The sequence below is a fragment of the Mauremys reevesii genome, linkage group 9 (genome assembly GCF_016161935.1).
Source record: "Mauremys reevesii isolate NIE-2019 linkage group 9, ASM1616193v1, whole genome shotgun sequence".
NCBI classification, from domain to species: domain Eukaryota; kingdom Metazoa; phylum Chordata; order Testudines; family Geoemydidae; genus Mauremys; species Mauremys reevesii.
Genome location: NC_052631.1, coordinates 56197432 through 56218653, shown reverse-complemented (window position 1 = coordinate 56218653; position 21222 = coordinate 56197432). Strand labels below are relative to the sequence as shown.

The following is a 21222-nucleotide window of genomic DNA, read 5'->3' as shown; positions in this document are numbered from 1 at the left end:
ACTTTTCCCTGTGGGTGCTCCAGCCCCAGAGCATCCAGGGAGACGGCACCTGTGTCCCACAGGGCCCGGGGGATCTCACATACGCATCCTCCCAGGGTCTGGGGGATCTGACAGACGTACCCTCCAGAACCCGGATGATCTGACACACGCACCCCCCAGGGTCTGGGAAATTTGAGACAGGCACCCCCCAGGACCCATGGGATTGGACACATGCACGCCCCCAGGGTATGGGGGATCTCACACATGCACCCCCAAAGCCCAGGGGATCTCAGACATTTGCACCCCATAGTCCTGGGGGATCACACACATGCACCCCCAGGGCCTGGAGGATCTGACACCCCCCCCACACACAGGGTTTGGGGGATCTCACAAACACACTCCACAGGTCCCAGGGGATCTCACACACGCAACCCATAGGTCCCAGGGGATCTCACTTATGCACTCCATAGGTCCTTGGGGATCTCACACACGCATCCCCCAAGGGTCTGGAGGATGAGACTCATGCCCTCCCCAGGGCCCAGAGGATCTGACACACGCATCCCCCCAGGGCCTGGTGGATCTGACACATGCAACCCACAGGGTCTGGGGGATCTCACACATGCAACCCATAGGTCCTGGGGGATCTCACACATGCACCCACCAGGCCCTAGGGATCTCACACATGCACCCCACATGGCCCGGGGAATCTCACACACGCACCCCACAAGGCCCAGGGGATCTCACACACGCACGCCTAAGGGCCTGGGGGATGTCATACACATATCCCTACGGCCTGGGGAATCTCACGCACCCCACATGGCCCAAGTGATCTCACACAAGCACCCCACAGGGCCTGGGGGATCTGACACACAAACCTCCCGGGCCCGGGGGATCTGACACCCCCCCCCAAGGCCCGGGGGATCTCACACTTGCACCCCCAGGGCCTGGAGGATGTCACACACACACCCCTCAGGGCCTAGGGATCTGATATACGTACCCCCAGGGCCCAGGGAATTTGACACAGGCACGCCTCAAGACCTGTGGGATCTCACACATGCACACCCTAGGGCCTGGGGGATCTTACCCACCCACCTCCCAGGGCCAGGGGGGAACTCACACACGCACCCCACAGAGTCTGGCGGATCTCACACACGCAATGCACCCCCCATGGCCTGGGGGAATCTCAGACTCGCACCCCAGAGGTCCTGGGGTATCTCACACACGCACCCCCAAGGACACAAGGGTTCTCACACACATGTGCACATCATAGGACCCTAGAGCTCTCTCTCTCTCTCACTCTCTCGTGATTCCCATTTGTGTTGCCAGTGCCATGCATGGAGGGTCCTGATGACTGGAAGAGATTTGGGTTCAGCCTTTCAGCTGGCAAAAGGGCATTCCAATGTCCTGAGCCCAGCCCAGCACACTGGAGACCAGACACAGGTGGGACAAGCCCAGACTCCATAGGGGCCATGCCTATGAGCGAACAGACTTTCTCCCGGAAGTAGCAGCAGGTGACTGGATATCTCCGATCATCAGTGGAGCCCTTAGAGCATCCCAGACTCAGAGGTGCTTGAATCCTTTATTGGCTGAGTTTTGCCTGTTGGTCCTGGTTGTGAATTACCCACAACCAGACTGTGATTTTAGACATTTATTTGTTATGCCCAATTGCCCGACCAATACTTTGTGCCAACATTTCTTTAACCTGTGGTTTGGTTTTCCAATGGATGCCTGTGAGAATTCCCTTTGGCGCCATGTGACTGCTCCCCCAACTCCCATGGTGTTGTGTCTGCCTCCTGCATGGGTCACCTAAAAGCAGCCACATTTGCAAATTATCGATGAACCACCAACACCAAATCTCTTGTGTGAATCCCAAAAAGAGTCTGCTGTGGGAGCAGGGCAGATGTGAGACGTCTTCACTATCGGTGTGACACCAAACAGACGGGGAATAAAAAACTCCTTCAATTGAAAACTCTAGGCTGGAGGTGAGAGTCTAGATGAGCCATTGCAAGCACTAGCCCAAGGAATTGTGGTTGGTTTGCAACTGCTTTTTTGCTGCATTTGTCCCGTGCTCCCCAGCTGCATGCTAGCGCCAGTCCCATGTCCCTCATTTGTTTACTTGTGGCAAGCTATTTTTTTGGCATCACTTATTGCCCCAACTCCCAACATCTTGTCAATCTTTCACCAGCAAATCCCACCTGGAATGCATAGGGAGGCCCACACACCTTCCGCTGTGGCAGTTCTGAAGACCCCTGTAAGATCCCTTAGCTGCACATAGGCTCATTAATGAGTGTGCTTTGGAAAGATTCTTCCCAGGCTCTTCCTACAGCTACCAAACAATTCAAAGCCTGCTGCTGATAGTGCAGGGCCCCCTACATGTGCCCTGTACCAGGCACTGGGGCAGCTGCTCCCACATACAGTAGACCTTTCATCTGGAAGAGCTGTAATTAAATCAACAGCTGTGGCTAACTGCTGGAGTGGGGAGAAGGTAATTGTATTACTGTCTAATTTCCTTTTCTCATTGTTCTGCATGAGGCAGCTACATCAGCACAATTCTCATAGCTCTTTGGACCACACTGTGCTTTGGGGAGAAACGTGTTCCATTTTGCAAGGAACATCTCAAAAAGTGACATTGTGGTTTGACACAGAATCATAGGCCTGGAAGGGACCTCAAGAAGTCATCTAGTCCAGTCCCCTGCACTCATGGCAGGACTAAGAATTATCTAGACCTTCCCTGACAGCTGAGCTCCCCAGAGTAGGATTCCCCCTACAGCTCCCCAGGATGGGATCCCCCGACAGTAGGGCACTCTGGTTCCCTTGTCAGCCCTCAGCAGAGGACGGTACTTACTCGCCATTGGCCTCCAGCTCGCAGATCTCAAAGAAGACCATCAGATCGTATTTGCACTGGCAGGGCCCGGCGCTGGGGCGTGCCAGGGTGCTCAGCTTCGTCGCTGGCACTACGGCGGGCAGAAAATAAGACTTACAAACAGGAAACGAGAAGCTGCTGAAGTGTGAGCTGGACTCACTGCACCACTCAGAAGATGAGTGTCAGTCAGAGCCAGGACCACTGGCAGTGACTGTCTAAGAGAGCAGCTAGCTGAGATCTAGCCCCAGCTGGAGATGACCTCTGACCCCCAACATGCCAAAAGAAGGGGGGAGAACATGCACAAACACATGCACCCACTCAGATTCTGTGAATCCTTACTCCCATTGTGGTGCATACTCCTGTCCGTAGTCCCACTGAAGCCAGCCGGCCGATGTGGGGAGCAAGGGTACGAAGGATCAGGCCCACACAGTGTATATGAGAGACGAGACACATACAGAAGAAGTGACTGCTGCTTTTGCTAAGCTCTGGCTGAGCATCGCCCTCTGACAGGCCACCCCCCCTCAGGCACTTCCAGCCAGAGGCCTGACCCCAAATCACAGAATGAGGAGGCACGACACACAGAGGCAACAGCAAACCAAGACACTAGGCTGCGAGGAAAACCACTGGGACTTGGGTGTCAGATGCTAAAATATTTGGTGCCCAATACGCTAGCCGGCTCACTGCTGGATGCGCTCTCTGGGCATGCTCTCTCTGCTGCTAGCTCAGCCACCTCGTTCCTTCTGCGAGAGAGGGAGGAGTCCAGCCCTGTCCCGTCCCCCCCGCCCCCATAATGAACTGTGCTGAAATGAAAAATGCAAGTACCCTCAGAAAGGTGTGCATTGCTTTGGGAACAGGCATGGCAATGCCATTCAGTACTGAGCTCTGTGGGTGTACCCCAGGCATTACATGGACACATTCCCCAGGGGAGGCATGGCTAGAATCCCGAGGAGCAGTGGGATCTTCCACAGTGGTGTCCAGAAACCAACCAGGTTGCGGAGCCTTTCTCACAGCACAGTTCATTACAGGTGGGAGAGGAGGGGGGTGCACAGGGCTGGACTCCTCCCTCTCTCGCGGAAGGAACGAGGTGGCTGAGCTAGCAGCAGAGAGCGCATCCAGCAGTGAGCCGGCTAGCACACCAGGCACCAAATATTTTATCAGCTGGAGGGATTTTTCATGCTCTTCAGGGTGGAGGGAAGGGAAACAAACAGAAACCCCAAAACAAAGCAAAACAGTTGAGACACGGAGTGGGAGTGAATGGACATCGTGGGGACGGGGTTGCAGTCTGCTTTGCCAATGCTGCACACTTCAGCCCTCTTTAACCACCCCCGAGCCCTCTGAGCCACTGCTTTAAACAGGTGTCCCACTCAAATCAACGTGTGTCAGGACAGAGCTGGTAGCACGTCTCTGCCCAACAAGGGGGAGGGGAGATGTAAGAGTGAAGGAAGGGGAGACACCCCGGGATGGGTATTCTGCAGTCTGGATGTGCACGCTGACGGGAAGCAATTTAATTTCAGCGCAGGAACCCTTTCCTATAACAAGTGGAATCAGGGCCATCCTTACCCATACGCAAAATACGCAGCTGCTCCGGGCACCAGGAAATTTGGGGCACCAAATTTCCTGGTGCCCTGCGCAGCTGTGTGCTGCTCCAGCCCCTGCTACGGTTCTTCTCCAGGGCCCCTGCCCTGCTCCGCCTCTTCCCCACCCCAGCCCTGCCTCTTCCCACCCCTGCTCTGCCCCAGCCCCGCCCCCACTCCCCTGAGCTCTGCAGCAGGGCTGGGTCTGTACTCACCAGCGGTGGGACACGCAGACCCGGCTCCAGCCACACCGCCGGTGAGTGCTGGGAGGTGGTTCTTCCCTGCCCCCCAACCCAGCCCCCCCCCCACAGAGACCTGGGGCCTGCCCCCCCACCCCCACGGAGGCCTGGGGACAGCCCCCCTGGTCTCCCTCGCAGAGGCCTGGCAGCGGGAGGGGGGGGGAGCTGCATAGGGCCCCAGAATAGCTAGGGATGGCCCTGAGTGGAATATTGACACTGAGGTTACAGTGCTAGTGAGACACCAAGGAATGGCTCTTCATGGATGACAACAGCTAGTGAAAGGATGAGAGCATCCCTGCAGGAAGGGAAAGGGATGAGGAAGGATTGCTGGAGTGCAGGAGGTACTCAGCATGCCAGTGGATAGGCCTACTTCCAAGCTAACCAGATCCTAATGAGCAGACTTGGAAGATTTAGAGCGCTGTGAATTATCCTGCGCTGATTTCTTGATACTGTCAAGATTTTCTGAGGTCCTGTTCTCTGCTACCAAGTTACCACAGGGCAGTAACCCTGGTCCAGTAAAAAACCAAACCGCCTGTGCTATCTATCACTTTACTGTGTGGCCCACGGGCTGCTCCAGCCAGCACCCTGCTTTACACTCAGCCATTGCCATCTGGGCTCCTTTCTGCGGCAAATGCAAAAGGGAAGGTGGCTAGCATCATCAGGCCTACCTGTTCATCTCACCACCAGGACTGCTCTCTGCTGAACATTCCCACAGAAATAGCTGCCCCCACCTGCAACACCCAGGAGTTCCCCAGACAAATGGTTTCTCTGTAGAGCTACACACCATGGCTGGCTCTATGGACATGTCAAAAAACCAATACGCCACGAATACCAGCTAGCCTGGAAAGGTCTCCTTCCCCCACTGCAGTGTCTCGATTTACAGAAGCCATCATAAGAACGTTATGCAATGCATCAAGCAAAACAGCATGAGAACCCACAGACAATTCAGTCTGTTATCAAAACACCATCTCCCATCACGCAGATCCTTACTGTGTACAAAACCAGGTGACTATGGTGTTATTGCAGAGCAGTCCAATGAGGAATGACCAATTCTCCCCCAATTCCCACATGCTTCCAAGTTGTGGCTTCTGAAGCCTAATGTACTTTAGAAGGGGAAAAACAATGGCCTACCTGGCTTGGACAACGGCATGACCCGGGGGAAGTGGCGTCGAGATGGTCTCAGTGGGCTATGGAGAGAAGAGACTCAGATGAAAGAATGCATGCAAAATAAATGACTGGTTCTCCCCATCTCACAACACAAGAACAAGGGGACACTCTATGAAGTTGGAAGATACCAACAAAAGGATATACTTTTGCAGGCAACATCTCATTCGACTGTGGAACTCACTAACACATGATGTTGAGACCAAGAATTTAGTAAGATTCATCTTTATTTTCATACATGTTAGAGGAATGGAAAACTCTGGCTTCTTAGCTAACGCTTCAAGATGCTGCAGAATTTAGTACTGCTAAGCTGTAGATACCAGAGAGTGTTTGCACAGAATTTATAGACCTGATCCATAGCTCACAGAAACCAATGGAACTACTCCCATTGATTTGGATAGGTTTTATCAGATCCTAGGTCCACATTATATGAGGCTGTGGTTACAGCATTAAAAAATAAGTCTGAGTCAACAAGAGGGGTGAGCCCATCCTCTGGATGTTACCCCTTCCCTACACCACACTGACCTGAGCACGTCCTTGCAGAGAGGAGGGAAGGGATGTTGCTGATAATGCCCAAACACCTCAAACACAATCGGTTGGCTCTTGATGTACTCAATGAATGACTTGGTCACCTCCACCGCAATCTGAGAGAGGGGAGCAGGGGACAAGCAACAACGCTTTAAAATGACATACAGCAGAAATCCATTCGTCTAGGCCCCTATCCAGCAAAGGATTTAAGCATGTGACTTCCACGGGATTACTCACACTCTAAAAATTAGACATGTGATGGATACAATATTTCGCTTACTAGTAAATGGTATTTCTCCAAGGAAACAGGCTCAGCTCACCCCTCTGATGGGTTTTTGCTTATGTCACACTTATACAATGATGGCATAATGCTGCTGGTTTAATTTCCCCAAAGCTAAGGCAGCCCTTTGATCTCTGTAGGAGGAAGCGGGGTGAATATTTCTGCATGGGAGTGGTTGGTCTTCCAGAGCAAAATGGTGAGACTGGTCTAGAGGCTCCACATAGAGACACTCAGTGTCAGAAAAATCTGGACCCATATTGCCAGGGGCTCCTACAGAGGTCTAGAGCTTTTCTACACCAGGTCCTTGAAGGAGAGGCTAATAATGTCAAAATAAATATGAAAAGCAGGAACCTCAGGATTAGGAGCCATGACCTTCACTGGAAGGACCGAAGGAACCTTAACAATGGCCTTTCTTCTTCTCTCTGGAGCTGGCTTTCCAGGCTTCACCTTTAAGCCGGTCCCAGGCTGTGACAGTGTTTGTGATCATGTGAGAGTGGACACAGGGAAGAGAAGGGGGAAGGATAACAACCCCTAACGACCTGGTCTGCTGGCTCTTAGGCCGGAGGTGGCCTGCTATCAGCCTGTGCTGCTTCAGAGAGAGATGATGGTTCAGGGGCAGGGCATGTTAGACACAATGGTCTAGAAAGTCTGGGCTCCTTGTCCCAAGAGAGTCTTTTGTTGGTTTTCTTTGTAGCACTCTTTGGTTTCTCTGCCATTCTCCTCTCACACAGATACCCTCTTGTCTAGAAGAGACTTAACTTGCTGACAAAAACCTACCCTGGGAAAGTTCAACAAGGAGGGTGTGACAGAGTGCTGGCTGTAGCACACTGATCACTGAAGGCTGCAGGCGTAATTGGAGCATACCAACCTGTTTCTGGTGGGGATTACTGACACTTGGGAGCCAGTGCTGAGCTAACAGATAACCGGCTTAGTTCCTGGGAGGATATACAATTGGGAGGACCAGGAAGTAAAAGGGGGAGCTTGGGGGACGGGGCGGGGGGGGAGGGGGAGGGCTGGGTGGACGAGAGAAGCTGTGTGCTCCTCCCACTGTGTACCTGTGCTGTGACCTGTCCTGTTTGGAAACAGAGGGTTACAGGGGCCTGATAGTGGGCCAGAAACGGATAGTTGGTGTTTGTGACGAAGAACCATGAACACAGGCGAGGCTGTGCTACTCACTGGGTAGCTGAAGAAGTGCCCTGTGACAGAGGAGAATGCCTGTGACAGTCAGAAGGACACACACATGGTTTCTTCTCCCACCAAAATGCAATCAATGCATTTTTTCCAGCCGCTGATCAAGTGTGATATAAGTGACAACCTGTTAACTTGTGAGCTGAGCCGGTTCACTCAGAGGAGCACCCTGTATGGTCTCTGATCACGTGACAGCAACGCACACTGTAACGAGAAGGAAGTTCTCAGATCTCCAGTATAAAGCAGCAGCCCACTGCAGAGTGTGAAGTGTATTACCCCATGGGCAGAGAGGAGAGCACATTGCCATGCGACTGGGAGGTGGTGCAATTACTGCTGTCAAACTGGCAGTGGTAGAGTGGGATTAGACCAGTGGTTCCCAAACCGTAGGGCATGCCCCTTTGGGGGGCACAGAGGAATGTTCAGGGGGACATGGTGGGGGTCTGAACCAGGCCCCATGGGGGGCAGGGCGGAAGTGCCACCCAGTCCCACTCTGCATCCAGCTCCACTCTGCTCCCACCTCCAGCCCCAGCAGCAGCTCCACTCCCAGGCCTGGCCCCAGCACTGGTTGCGGCTCCACTTCCGGCCCCAGTCCCTGAGCCCCAACAGGGCACGGACAGATTCCATTATGGGTAAGGAGAGGCACAACAGAAAAAGTTTGGGGAGCACTGGATTTGAAGGTTTCTATGCTCTGGGCAGACCCTGAATATTGCGGGGCAGAGCGAAAACAGCCTGGCCAGTGATACTAACGTTCTGGACATGATAGAACCCTAGAGGTGGTCCTCGTCCTGTGTTCTTCAAGGGCTCCGTTGAAAAGGCCTCATCGTGACGATGGATAAAGCTGCAAAGGGGGGAAGATTGTTACAGCGGCAGTGTGGTCGGCAGGGTGAACCGAGAATGACAGAGCTAGGTGGGAGCCAGCGTAGACTACCCCAGGTCTGAATGAAGATGACTCATTTCCCCTCCCCCCAGGGGGCTGCACTCTATAAGTTCAGATAGGCTGCTACAGAAAGCCAGCTCTCCATGGGCCTGATCCGCCGCACACTGCCGTCCATGGAAAGACGCCCACTAACTTTAGCAGGCTTTGGATCAGGCCTCAAGTGAATGAACAGACTCATTTTGCACTGCGTGACTCTCTCTCGGTTCTTTCCCTCTTTCATGAGGCATTGGACAAAAATTCAGAAGCGAAGAGGACAGTGTGGCCAATCTAGGTCTGGGCACTTGCCCTTTCCCATCTCAGGGCTGCCCAGAGACCCCCTGCCATGTAGCTGAGATCCCATTTCATTTAGGAATCCAGCAAGGGCAGGGCGGTTGCATGCCCCTGCTATCTGTTCATGATGCTCTTTGGGGAGTGCAACCTTCTGACTGAGGCAAAGGCAGAGTGGGAGGAAGAGGGAACAAACACCAGCAGCGCAGAGGGATCTGAGGACATCTCACTTAAACTGGCAGAAGATATCTGCATATTCTGCAGAGATGCTGGAGGCTTGCAGAACTGTCACTCGGAAGGTGAAGATGCTGCCCAGTGTCAGATGGTCCAGAACTGCTTCCAATGGGTCGTCTAGAGCAACTTTCTCTGGACTGTCGAGGAGGAGATCATCTGGAGTCACTGGGGGAGGAGGAGAGCCATTAGAAAAACTCCAGACAGCATCCGTCAAGGCCTAGTGAACATCCAGCATGTCTCACACCAACACAAGCATTCCTTTCAATGGAGCTGGCAGTTTACACCCTGCTGAGACTCTGGCCCTTTGCAATCCAGCGAGCAGTGAAACATTCTTTTGCTTTCTACTAGGTACACAGCTCCCGCCCAATGCCACTTCCCCCTGGACTAAAACAACCCTTTCACCTGCACAGGTGTTGTTGTTGACTTCATCTGCAGAAGGTCCAATGTCAGTTATCTGCCCCTGGCCTTCAACAATCCGCAGTTCCTCCTGCGAGGTCCCTGAACGAGACATCCCCGCCATGGGACAGGCCTCAGACTGGAACTGTCAGGCACAAGGGGAAATGGAACAAAGAGGCTGTGTGTGTAGGGAGGCCGCAGTCCTGACAGCACGCTCACCCTGCTAACGGCCATGAGCAGCCTTTTCGTCTCTTGCCTGGCATGCCTTCCCCTCTGTACTGCGTGGCAGACACCCAGTGAGGCATGAGAGGCTGCAGCTTTGATCTCCTCTACCACAGCAACATCTGAAGCCTCAACGTTAACATATGGCACACAGATTGGCCGAAGGGACAGGGTCAAGCAGCCCAGGGAATCCGTAATGAGAGAGGGAACCTTTGGCTGCTAAGACATTGTTCCAACCTGACCTAGGTCTGTACTGAGTGACCGTCATCTACCAGCTGTTCACTGGCCTGCGTGAAATGAACCAGAGGCTCCAGTTCCATTCAGCAAGGGTAGTGCCCATGCCACTCTGCTAGCAGGCCACTGCAGTCACGGTGTTTGTACTGGTGTGGCTGAGGCCAACCTTCAGGCCCACGAGGGATGTGGTCATCACTCCCTCTCCCAACCCAAAGCGCATCATATCTAGGGCACTCCTAGTCTTCTGCCATCTGAGACCAATAGGATAAAATACTAGGAACGGATTTGTTATCAGGGTATGAGTAATAGCAGGACCCAATACACTCCCCAGCAAGCTAAGGTCACAGAAAGATATTCTCACCTGGGGCTGGCTGCCATACTGTACCTTCTCAAAGTGCTGATCATCAAAGGATATTTTGGCTGTCCCTGACTGCCGTACTCCTGAACCATAATCCGGGGCTTCTTCATCCGCTGAAAGAGGACACATTACAGGAAGGCAAGACATTACAGGAAGGCAGAAAAAACTCACTCCTAAAGCAGATTGCAGCCAGAGTCAAGGTCTCTGGGATTGTGACCTTTCATACACGGCTCCCTGAGTTTCTTCTTCAGGGAATGCTTGAGTGGTCACTGGCTGCAGAATTTGATGAAAACCAGTGAATTCCAAAAGGCAATCATGGAAATGTTGCAAGAAGTGCTTTCCAGCCTCTGTTTCAGAGAGACGGTCAACAATTCTGCATTAGCTAACAGCCAGCTATGTGCACACTCATCTATAAATTGGTACCAACAGCACCACACTAATGCCCTTGCTAGTTAAGCAGATGATGGCCCAGATCATAAAACCATGACATGACATGGCAGAGTTTTCAGTTCTTTGCAAGACCATCCTATTAGAATAGCTGTGTGTGCATGTGTGCGTTAGGGATAGTGGTTGTACTTACAGAGCAGAATACGTACCTGAAATGAACAGTACCAGAAAAAAGTATTGCTATTAATTTTTCTCAGCCCTAGATTTATCATGAATAGAGCCAGATCCTGGTGGAATTGACCCCATCTGTGAATCACCTTGTTCAAGGTGACTGATAATTCACATTTGGGTCAGTTCCACCAGGGTCAGGTTCTATTCATGATAAATCTATGACAGGCCCCACTTCTCCTCGAATGCCATGAGTGAGAGGTCCTTCCGGATCAGGTTGGATCCAATTGATGGGGAAGCCTGGGACTGAATGAATTGGACAAAATAATTTCCTTCTCACCCCAGGAGACAGCAATTTGTCCCAGTAAGGCATGGATCTTGGAACATATTAACGCATGCACATGGGAACTGATGCTGAATCGATTTACACCATGTGTAACCCACTGAAATCAGGCGAGTTGCATGGGGTGGGAGCAGTACACAATATAACCCACAGACTGATGAGTGCCCTCTTGTGGCAGTTCTAATGACAGTACAGGAGATGCCTATTGGACTACAGCACCCACAATTCCTACCACAGGAAGCTTGATGTCCCTGTATTACTAGAGCAGGAAAACATTGCATGGTGGCCTGTGAGTGGCATACCTCCTGGCAAATCCTGTGTGTGTGCAATACTCCACTGGCCCACTTTGGGAAGGCGGTGGGAAAGAGTCTTGTGCACAATGCAACAGGGAGAGCAAGGTCTAAAGCTGGGGTGGCCAACCTGAGCCTGAGAAGGAGCCAGAATTTACCAATGTACATTGCCAAAGAGCCACAATAATACGTCAGCAGCCCCCCATCAGCTCCCTGCTCCCAGCGCCTCCCACCCACTGACAGTCCCGCGATCAGTGCCTCCCCCTCTCTCCCCGCACCTCCAGATCAGCTGTTTCGTGGTGTGCAGGAGGCTCTGGGAGGAAGGGGAGAGGAGTGAGGGCATGGCAGGCTCAGGGGAGGGGGCGAGAAGGGGTGGAGTGGGGGCAGGGCCTGTGGCAGAGCCAGGGGTTGAGCAGCAAACACCCCCTGGCACATCCTGACACCCCCAGAGTAAGTGCCTATACAAGGAGCCACATATTAACTTCTCAAGAGCTGCATGTGGCTCCGGAGCCACAGGTTAGCCACCCCGGTCTAAAGAAACGCTTAGGCTGTGGACTAATGGATTAGTGCCACCAGACCGAGCACATAGCATGGGACTCATCACGCTCAGGAAAGGGCATATGTCCCCATGAAATGTAATGGCCCTGAGAACTGGCTCTCCAGACTCACTATGGCACTGGGGCAAGGCCAGCTCAGAGCATCTGCCTGCCACTGGAAACCCATTGCTGCTCACCCAATGTACCTGAAATGGCCTGGACTGCCACGCGCAGGAAGCCTTTCACCTCGCCCTTCTCGCTGACGATGGCAACACGGTGCACTAGTGGCACTGGGTACAGCAGGTTGCTGAGATACACGAATGCCCTGAAAGAGTCAAGTAACACAGGAGAGGGGTCACTGTGCCCCCAGCCTGGGGTTTCCAAACACGCTCCGTGGCCAGATGGCAGCTGGGCTCACAGTTCACCGCTCACATCACAACATGGTGCTGCAAAGCAAAACTAAAGAAAGGCAGCCAGGGTCAGCCGGAAGTGTGTGTGGGGGGGGACTCAGCGTGCTTAGGACAGGCTGGTGGGAGGCAGAGCTACAGTAACGTCAGGTTCCTGCGAAAGTGGCAGCGAGTTAGTGAGCACCAGCGTACCGCTCGGCCTGTCATCTCCCTTGGGCGCGACAGCGTCGTGGGGAGGGCTGAGGAGGGGGCTGTGTCGGTGCAACAAGGAAGCTAGAAAAAGGACCTCTTGCTGTGGAGAACTGGAGAACTAGGACGGAAGGTGCTGTGAAACAACCACGGGTCTGCTGCAGATTAAAGGGTATGGGGAGGGGGACCGACAAGAGGGGACGAGGGTGGGTGCGGGGGAGAGAAGGCAGAGGAAAAGAGAGGCAGGAAGGAAAAGGGAAAAAGAAGAGGAGAAAGGGGAGGAGAGAGAGTGAAGGAAAGGAAGTTCTTGGTTAGAGCACAGAGCCTCCTGCAGACAGGCTGGGAAATGCAGACACCTGTCCAGAGTCTGAGACCGAGAAGCTATTGCAATGGTGGGTTTTCAGCCTGCTTTAAGAGAGGCCCGGCACATCCCCAAGATAGTGTACGAAAACCTATCCCCAAGAGAGGCAAGCCTGCCTTCAACCAGGGGTCTGTGTCTGCACCAAGTACAGGGGCCTGCTCAGTCAGTGCCCAGCTGGTAGAGCCTCCATGCAACAGCCAGGGGGAGGGGTTCAAGCTCCCCCCGGGCTGAGCCCCAGAAAGCACCCACCTTGTGAACACAGCTGGCTCTTCCGAATCAATCACCCTGTTGCATGCTGAGTAGTACCCTACTGCCATGGAAATCAGCACGGCTGCCTGCGGAGTAAGGACTACTCGAGGGGCCCTGTGCAGCCGTGACACCAGACAGGGAGTGGACAATGCTCAGTGAGTCACACCCAGGAACCACAGGCCAGAACCTCAGCTGGTGTAAATCAGTGGGGCCCCACTTACTATGCCATTTACCCCAGCTGAGGAGCTGGCCCTGCGAGTTCAATGCCCAGGCAGCAGGGCAGATGTGGGATGCCTGAATGCATGAGTGATGATGCTGACACCTCACTGTACCAGTTATAAACAGGGGCCAGCAGGAGGCAAACCTAGACCTGGAGCCCTCCCCTGAGCACTCCCAGAAGGAGAAGCTGCCTGTCAGGCTGGCGGGGAAAGCCCCTTTCCTTGGCCAGACTAGCGCCAGTTCCATCCCCCCACCCAGAAATCAGACACTAGCTCTAACAGGGCTTTCTTTATGCAAACGTGGTCCTCATGGAGGGTTCGGTTGTGCCCTGGTGCCACACAGCCATTTGGAGAGCACATGGGAATGGGGGCTGCCATCCCACTGCACGGCCACATCAGGCCCTTTTGGGTGCTGGGGCTGCCTGGCCACCAGCAGCCAGGGGACCCGGAGGAGGGGTGGTGAGTGAACACTGGCTCCACCCCCTATGCGTTGGCTGGCTGATGCAAGAGGAGGAGTGTGCTACATTGTCAATGGTTGCAGCAAATCACTCCCCCCGCCACCCGCCCAGGGCAATCACATCTGCCTGAGTCATGGGTGCCTTCCCTCTGTCCCCTGGGCTCAGCCTAGGGCTCAGTCTCACCCTAACTAAGCGAGCAAGCAGCGCAATGACTATGTTCATGTACACGGAGAAGCTGGAGGCTGCCTGGAACCCCGAGATTTCCAGACAAGTGATCTGCTCCTGCTTCCCAGCCCTTGAGACCCCATCTGTGCTCAGCACTTGGGAGGCATCATCTTTGGATGGCAAGTGGCTCCAATCCCTCACTGCTATTGCCTCTGTACGGTGAGCCAGGAGAACATTTTCAAGAGTGGCCAGTGCCTTGGAGCACTTTGGTTTCTGGTCGTCCAAGCTGGGGATCTGGTGCTGGCGAGAGTCACAAATGGTTACCTACTTCAATGCACCAGGAAGAACTGGATCAGTGGTGGAATGGAGTACATCTGGTCTGCACTGTAACACCTGGGTGAAACTGTACTCTGATGAGAACATTAATCCTGGACAGTAACTGAATCTTCACCTGGCATTGGTGCTGACTGAAGACTGCATTCCTACTCTCTGGCCCTTTACCTTGTGAAAGTACAAAAAGTTCTGAGAGAGAAAGGCAGCCAAAGAGAGAGGAAGACAGCTGCAGTTTGTGTTGTCTTTTTGGTGGTACTCACGTCATGTAGGCAACCCCAATCCAATCCGAACGCATCCAGGACAAGAGAGGACACTGGGGTGGAGACAGGGCTGTAGGTGATCTTAATTCTGGGGGATCATTTTTGCCTTGTGCAGGGCACACTCTGGAGCACACTATTGATATGTGTAACAGGAGACTTTTAACGTTGAAAACTTGCACATTTAAACTTCATCCTTAAAACCGTAGGCCTGGCATCATCACACTTCCCCTTTCAACGAGGTCATCGGAAGGCTATTACCAATTTACCGTCTCTTCTTGATTGAGGATTAAACTGCTAAGATTCTACCTGTAATTAGACCAGAATTTTGGAATGCAGCCCAGAGTCCAGTCTCAGCCAGATGCACCATCCCCTCTTTGCTGTTGAAAGGACATTTTCAGATGGCCATTACTGGAGCTAGAACCAGAACCTTGAAAAGGATTTGGAAGCCAAGGCAGAATGTGGTACACCCATCGGTCTGGGCTACCCAGAAGAGTCTGAAGAGTTTGAAGCCTCTCTGTGGTCTCCCTAGAACCACAGAAATATAGGGCTGGAAGGGACCCCAAGAGGCCATCTCGTCCTTCCCTCTGTGCTGAGATAATGTCGCAGGAAGCCTAGCCTTGCACTGGTGTAAACAAGTATCCCCATGACTAGGCCCACACTGCAGTCTGCTGGTCAGTCAAAACTGGGATAGGTTCTTGCTGGCCACTGCCTCTATTTAGGAGCAGCAAACTGTTCACCAGCGTCTCAGGACTGCACCTCCCCTTGACGACCAGAGAGCAGATGCTCTCAAACAGTGGGCAAGGCCATGGATCACATCAGCTCCTCAAAATGCTTCCCCCTTTCTTATCCACATCACCTCTGACTCGTAGTGAGCCTGCTCAGCTGCCTTCCATCCAGGGGCTGAGTTCTTTCACAAAGCTGCAGCATGCCTTTGTCCAGGGTGATGAGAACAGGCAACAGAAGTGGGAGGTTCCTTTCAGCAGGAGTTTTGTAATGACCTCAGTCCATAGTGGCATTGTGTGTGGTCAGAATATTCCATCATCAGCACTAAACTTGGTACTGGTTGTACAAAATTCCTCCCCCCATAACTTTTACTGTTGTTTGTAGCTGGTCTCCAGATTGGAAAAGCAGACTGATAAGCAGCCATCCTCAGCCCGAGTCTGAAGGAGTGCAGTGTGCAGCCTCTACAGGACTGCATCATACTTAGGCTCTGATGAATGGAGTGGCATAGGTTTGAAGAAAGCAAAGCCACTATATTAACAATGTCTCACCACACAGAGTAGCTAGGGCGCTTCTTCAGAGGGAGGCAACCAAGAATCTGTGACTATCCCTATGTGAACAGCCTTGTTATCTGTACATTTGGCTCCAGCGCCCTCCCTCAGAGCAGAGGTTTGACTGCTGAGCTGAAATAGCATCGTAAAGGCTGGGTGATTCCTGCAGAAAGGGCTCAAGCCTGCACCCGGGGAAGTCAATGACAGTGATCCCATTGAATGCAATAGGTGCAGGATCAGGCCTCAAATGTCCAGAGGAATTTATGCATCTTGGGGCCTGAGTCAGCTCCCTCTGGAGTCAATGGGAATCTTTCCACTGACTTCAGCGGCAGTTGAATTGGATCATTAAAGCACAAGGCAAGAACCAGCTTTAAACCCCAATCCTACAAGGTGCTGAGCCCTTCCTGGGAGATGCAGAGTATCTTCTGTTCCCAGTGAATCACCTCATAAGATGGAACTGCGGAGTCAGAGGATCGGAATCCTCTTGAGTGTTCTGGATCAGATAAGGTGCCATGCTCGGGGGAAGGAAGGAATTGAGTCTGGCACCCACCTGATGCCCTGTATTGGAGATGGCTTTACTTTGGTGTCTGTGAATACAGATCTGACTTTTGGCATCTTGCAGAAGGATCATAAGCCTGTTAAGCTTCCATCATAACAGTATGAAAAAACAGGTGAGCACATCTTGAAGCAGACTGAAACCAGAAAGGTTGAAGAGGGAGGAAGAGGAAGAGAGGAATAGGGAGAGGGAGGGAATATGTCACTAAAGGAAAAGGAAGGAGGGCAGAGACACTAACCACAAGATTGGTGAGGTGCAAAGATGGCATGCTCAGACCAAAGAAAAGCCTTTCAAAAAGAAGACAAAAGTGAAATAACCCCCAATTTTTGCTCAAGCTTTGGAGAGAGAGACAGCAGCTAAAAAAGAAAAAAAACAAAAAAGAAAAAAGAATAAAGAAAATAGGGGGAAAACTAATCAAAGACAAGGATCCAATCATAAACCAATCCAAGCACACTTCATGAGAAATGTGATCGGCACAGCTGCTGCGCAGGGAAAGCCAATTCGGTGTCTGACTCAAAAGAATTGGGAAGATTCAAATGGAATCCCAGGAACATCCCACAGGATGGGGGGTTCGGTTCATCTGGTAGTTTGTTTTGTTTTTTAAATCTCTGATTCCCCCAAGAGAAAAAAAAGTGGAAGAACCCAGCTCTTTCAGTCTGAGGCTGCAGTGACTCTTATCCCATCTTCCTCTCTCTCTTTTCTGGTCCCTTCTCCTCCCCTTCTCGGTCCCATTGCCCAAGTCCCATTGGCTGGAAAGGAGAACTCAGCTTCTTGCCTAGGCTTCTTGCTTTCACAAACATATTCGCAGCTCACAGGCCAAACTATGACCCAATGTAAATGGAAGCAATGCCACTGACTACAGTGAAGCTGCAGCTGCTTGCACCAAGTCTGAATTTGATCCAATTTTTAAAAGGACAGGAGTCCCTGAGACAACTATGGGCAAAACCTCTTTTTTCCCCTTGGAAAAGTCTAAACAGAACTGGGCTATCTGGTGCCGTGCTTGGCGATTTCAGGTGTTTTTCTCTAGCAGAATGAAATGGTGGCTGATTGAATCAAACATGTCACCAATTTCACAAAATCTGGAGTTCTTTTCCAGAATGAGCCATTGAAACATTCTGTTTTCACTAGCAAAAGGAAAAAAACAATTCTCTTTCCCTTTGGGCAGAGTCCACTCCCAGCACTGCAGGGCAGAGAAGCTCTCCCCACTCCAGAGCTTTTCTCCAAACCACCTGAGAACTTCTGGCAGCTCTTCTTCCCACACTACACTTTTCTGCATGGCTCTAGTTCGAACCACTGCAGAAAACAGTTTCCATCCATGTGCTAGCCAAAAGCAGCAAGTGGAAATGTCACCACTTCACAGCAGTAGTGGCTTAAAAATATATGACTTTTATAAAAAAAAAAAAAAAAAGATAAAATCCTCTTCCTCCACAGCCTTTGGTTTTAGCTTTTGAAGCCAACCTTATTCCCCACAGCTCTTCCCTGAGTCATCTGGGGAAATCCCACTCGCTACCAGCTGGACCTGCCTGCCTTGTAGTACTGTGCTCACTTTCTGCACCTCCCATCTCTTCCTCACATACCGCTCAGGGCCACTGGCTGCCTCTAAATCCCTCTTCTAACGACCAGAACCAGTGGGCCTTCTCTTACAGTTCACTGTGCTTGAGTTACACCTTGGTCTCTTGGCCATTCCACCACTCCCCAGAAGCCTGTACGTTCTCCTCCTGCTGGTGAGGATCTATGTCAGAGTCATGCATGGGATTTCCATGACATGCATGGGGTTTCCACTCCATGACTGCAAGGATGTGACTCTCACAATCCATGCAGGAGCAAAAGGCCATCCATTCTGCAGACATTTCATCATAAATGTTTCCAGCAGTAAACCCAATGCATTAAAGCTAGGGGAATACTTTGGGTCAGTTCTGTGTTCCTCTGTGTCATCACCACACAATTCTCTATCACATGAAACTCTTCTCGTTAAAGTGACCATATGAATCCAGTGGCTACTCGATCCTGGTCCCCGTTGACTCTGTGATACCTGTCTTGAAGCTCACTCTTTAAAGATGAGCTGGCTAGAGTAGCCTCTCCCTTCTTTGTTTCCTACCGACACTTGCCTTACCATCACACTGACCAGTACACCTGCCCTGCTGGCCATCTCTTTAAGGACACTGTTCAGCTAACCCATCCCGAGTGCCTGTGGAACGCATGCCCTCAACATGGGAACAGTGTCAGAAAGCAGTTCTCTCATACAAAAGAGCTAGTTCCTTCCCAGCATGCTCTCCTAAAACCTCACCAACCTTCCTACTAAACTGAACAGGGGGGAGCGGTCGTAAAATGGATCCCGGCCATCATACAGCGGGTACTCCGGAAAGATGTCTTCCTCCAGGTCCTCCTCCTCCTCCTCCTCCTCCTTCCCCACGTGCTGCTCGTCAGCAGGCTCGGTGATGTCGGAGTCGGGGTTCGAGAAGGTGGGGGAGGGGGTGAGATCAGCCATGCGCTCGCTCATGCATGTGTTGAAAAGAGGAGAGCTGTTGCAGCCAGAGATATCTGAACTAAGGTTAGTACAACAAGATAGAAGACAGGTTAACACCAGCTATTCCAAACAGGAGAGAGAGAAAGAATAGGCTTTTTCTTTTACACCAAGGACCATCGCTATTCAGGAGGGGAGTGGGAAATAAGACCTGCCTGTCCAAAGTGTATTACAAAGAAGCCCCCAGTGTTGCCAGCTAACAACTGGTGTGAAAGATGGGAACTGCCACCTCGGACTTTGCAGAGGATTCAGCAAAGCAGGAACGTAGCTCTGCCAACTAAGGCCCCAGTAGAGTGCCCACTGGCATCAAGGGGAGTCCTTCCACTGCTGTTAGCTGGCAAGGATCAGGCCTTGACTGCACCAAGGTTGGTCACGTTCGGCGGCACCCTACTGACAGGTCCGGTCCCTTCAGCACCTCCAACTGACAGCACTGTGCCCTTCCAACTGGCAGGTGGGAAGCACATGAGGCGACATGGCACGTACAGTACAGCACACCGAGATGTTCAGATGCCAATGAGCACACCTGCGTGTGTGCACACAAACACACATCGATGGACGTGGAAACCTGAAAGCAGGGTTCTCAACCTGTCCCCTTCCACAGCTCTCTTTCCATCATGGGGCCACACACAACCCACCCAGAATCCCCCTCCCATGCTGCAGGATGGGAAGGGCAGGGGGCTGCCATCCCCAGGTTGAGAGCTCGTGCCTTGTGGTTATTAGGCACAGCTTCAAAGAAGGTGATGGGAAGTTCACCACCAACTCACTGTAGCAGGGCACCGAATGGCTGGCAGTAGTAGGGGTCCCAGAAAATCATTCCTGAGTACCCAGGCAGAGAGCAGAGCAAAGTGATTGTGGAAAATAGCGCTCCTTGGATATTGGCTTGCTGCCTGGTGCAACCCTTTCACCCACAGCAGCCACTATGGTCTCTCTGCACCGCACCAGTTGTCCCCATCAAACCAAGCAACGTTTCCTTCTGTGGGCATGTTTGGATTGCAGATGGATTTAGAAAAAGGAGGAGCAAGGCTCTCACCTGCCAACCAGTCTGAACCAGGGGAAGCGGTCATAGAAGGGATCTCCACCGGTCACGACATTGTCACAGTCCTCAAGGATGCTAGAAGGCACTTCTGCTGCCCTGTCGTACATTTCACGCATCAGGTCCAGCCGCTGTCTGCAAGAAGAAACAGAGAGAAACAGATGTACACAATGAGGTTTAAGGATCTAGATCAGCTTCCAGGCCCTTGAGCACTGAGTCAGAGACACACACACCAGCCCCGTAACACTGTACTTCTAAGGTATCCAATGCATCACAGCCACACATACCATCCTCGTACCACTGTACTTCTGGGGTAGACAACACACAAACAACCTGAACTACAGGAACTGAATTCCTGCCCCCATGGTGCAGTTACCCTATGAAGGGAAAACCTCTCCGTCCATGCATGGTGTGGAGTGGGGAGAGCTGTAACAATAGAGCTAATGGAACCATGGGGATCATATGAGTGAGGAGGTAATCAGTTTAGCTTCATAATGGAATACAGATCTATGCTATTTTGCCATCTATTATTGCTCACTGATCGTTCTTGTTTATTTGTGAAGGTAGTGGTAATAAATGTGCAAGGGATAAACGCTCACTGATAGGCATGTGCATGCAACTTCAAACCAAGGGGCTAGGACCACAAGACAGGAGACTCCACAACTCTACTCTTCTTGTCCTGAACGTGCCAGCCGAGCAGGGCTGCTCTCAGCCCCACCCGCCCAGTACAATATATGTGGCTGTGCCCCAGTACCTCTGCTTCATTCTACCTGAGTTTCTCCAGAGTCCAGTAATGTGTTGCTCCATTCTTCTGGTCCTGCACCTCCACAGCCACAATGGTTCGTGGGAAGGGCCGTTTCTCTCGGTCTTTGGCAGCATTGGGGGGCAGCAGGTCAGGAGGCAGAGGGGAGTAAAGAGTGTCTGTGAGGAGGACGAACTGGAACTGGACCTGGGAATGGACAGAGGGTTGGAGAATCAGTATGTGTGTGGAAGGCTCATGGGGATCCCCAG

General features: G+C 52.1%; 1 protein-coding gene across 21 annotated transcripts in view; it reads right to left on the bottom strand.

Moving 5' to 3' along the window:
* KIF1A (kinesin family member 1A) overlaps window positions 1-21222 on the bottom strand; it is a 184794-nt gene that overhangs the window by 40761 nt on the left and 122811 nt on the right. For 8 of the 21 annotated variants that reach the window (XM_039488167.1, XM_039488169.1, XM_039488172.1 and 5 more), the window contains 10 exons: window positions 20982-21160; window positions 20209-20346; window positions 12394-12512; window positions 10491-10576; window positions 9656-9794; window positions 9250-9418; window positions 8563-8653; window positions 6345-6463; window positions 5787-5842; window positions 2825-2933 (listed from right to left, as the gene is read on the bottom strand). In XM_039488167.1, coding sequence (XP_039344101.1) covers window positions 2825-2933; window positions 5787-5842; window positions 6345-6463; window positions 8563-8653; window positions 9250-9418; window positions 9656-9794; window positions 10491-10576; window positions 12394-12512; window positions 20209-20346; window positions 20982-21160 — 1205 coding nt within the window. Of the gene's footprint in view, window positions 1-2824; window positions 2934-5786; window positions 5843-6344; window positions 6464-8562; window positions 8654-9249; window positions 9419-9655; window positions 9795-10466; window positions 10577-12393; window positions 12513-18945; window positions 19201-20208; window positions 20347-20981; window positions 21161-21222 lie in introns of all 21 variants that reach the window. The other 13 variants (XM_039488162.1, XM_039488156.1, XM_039488177.1 and 10 more) reach the window with 2 other exon arrangements.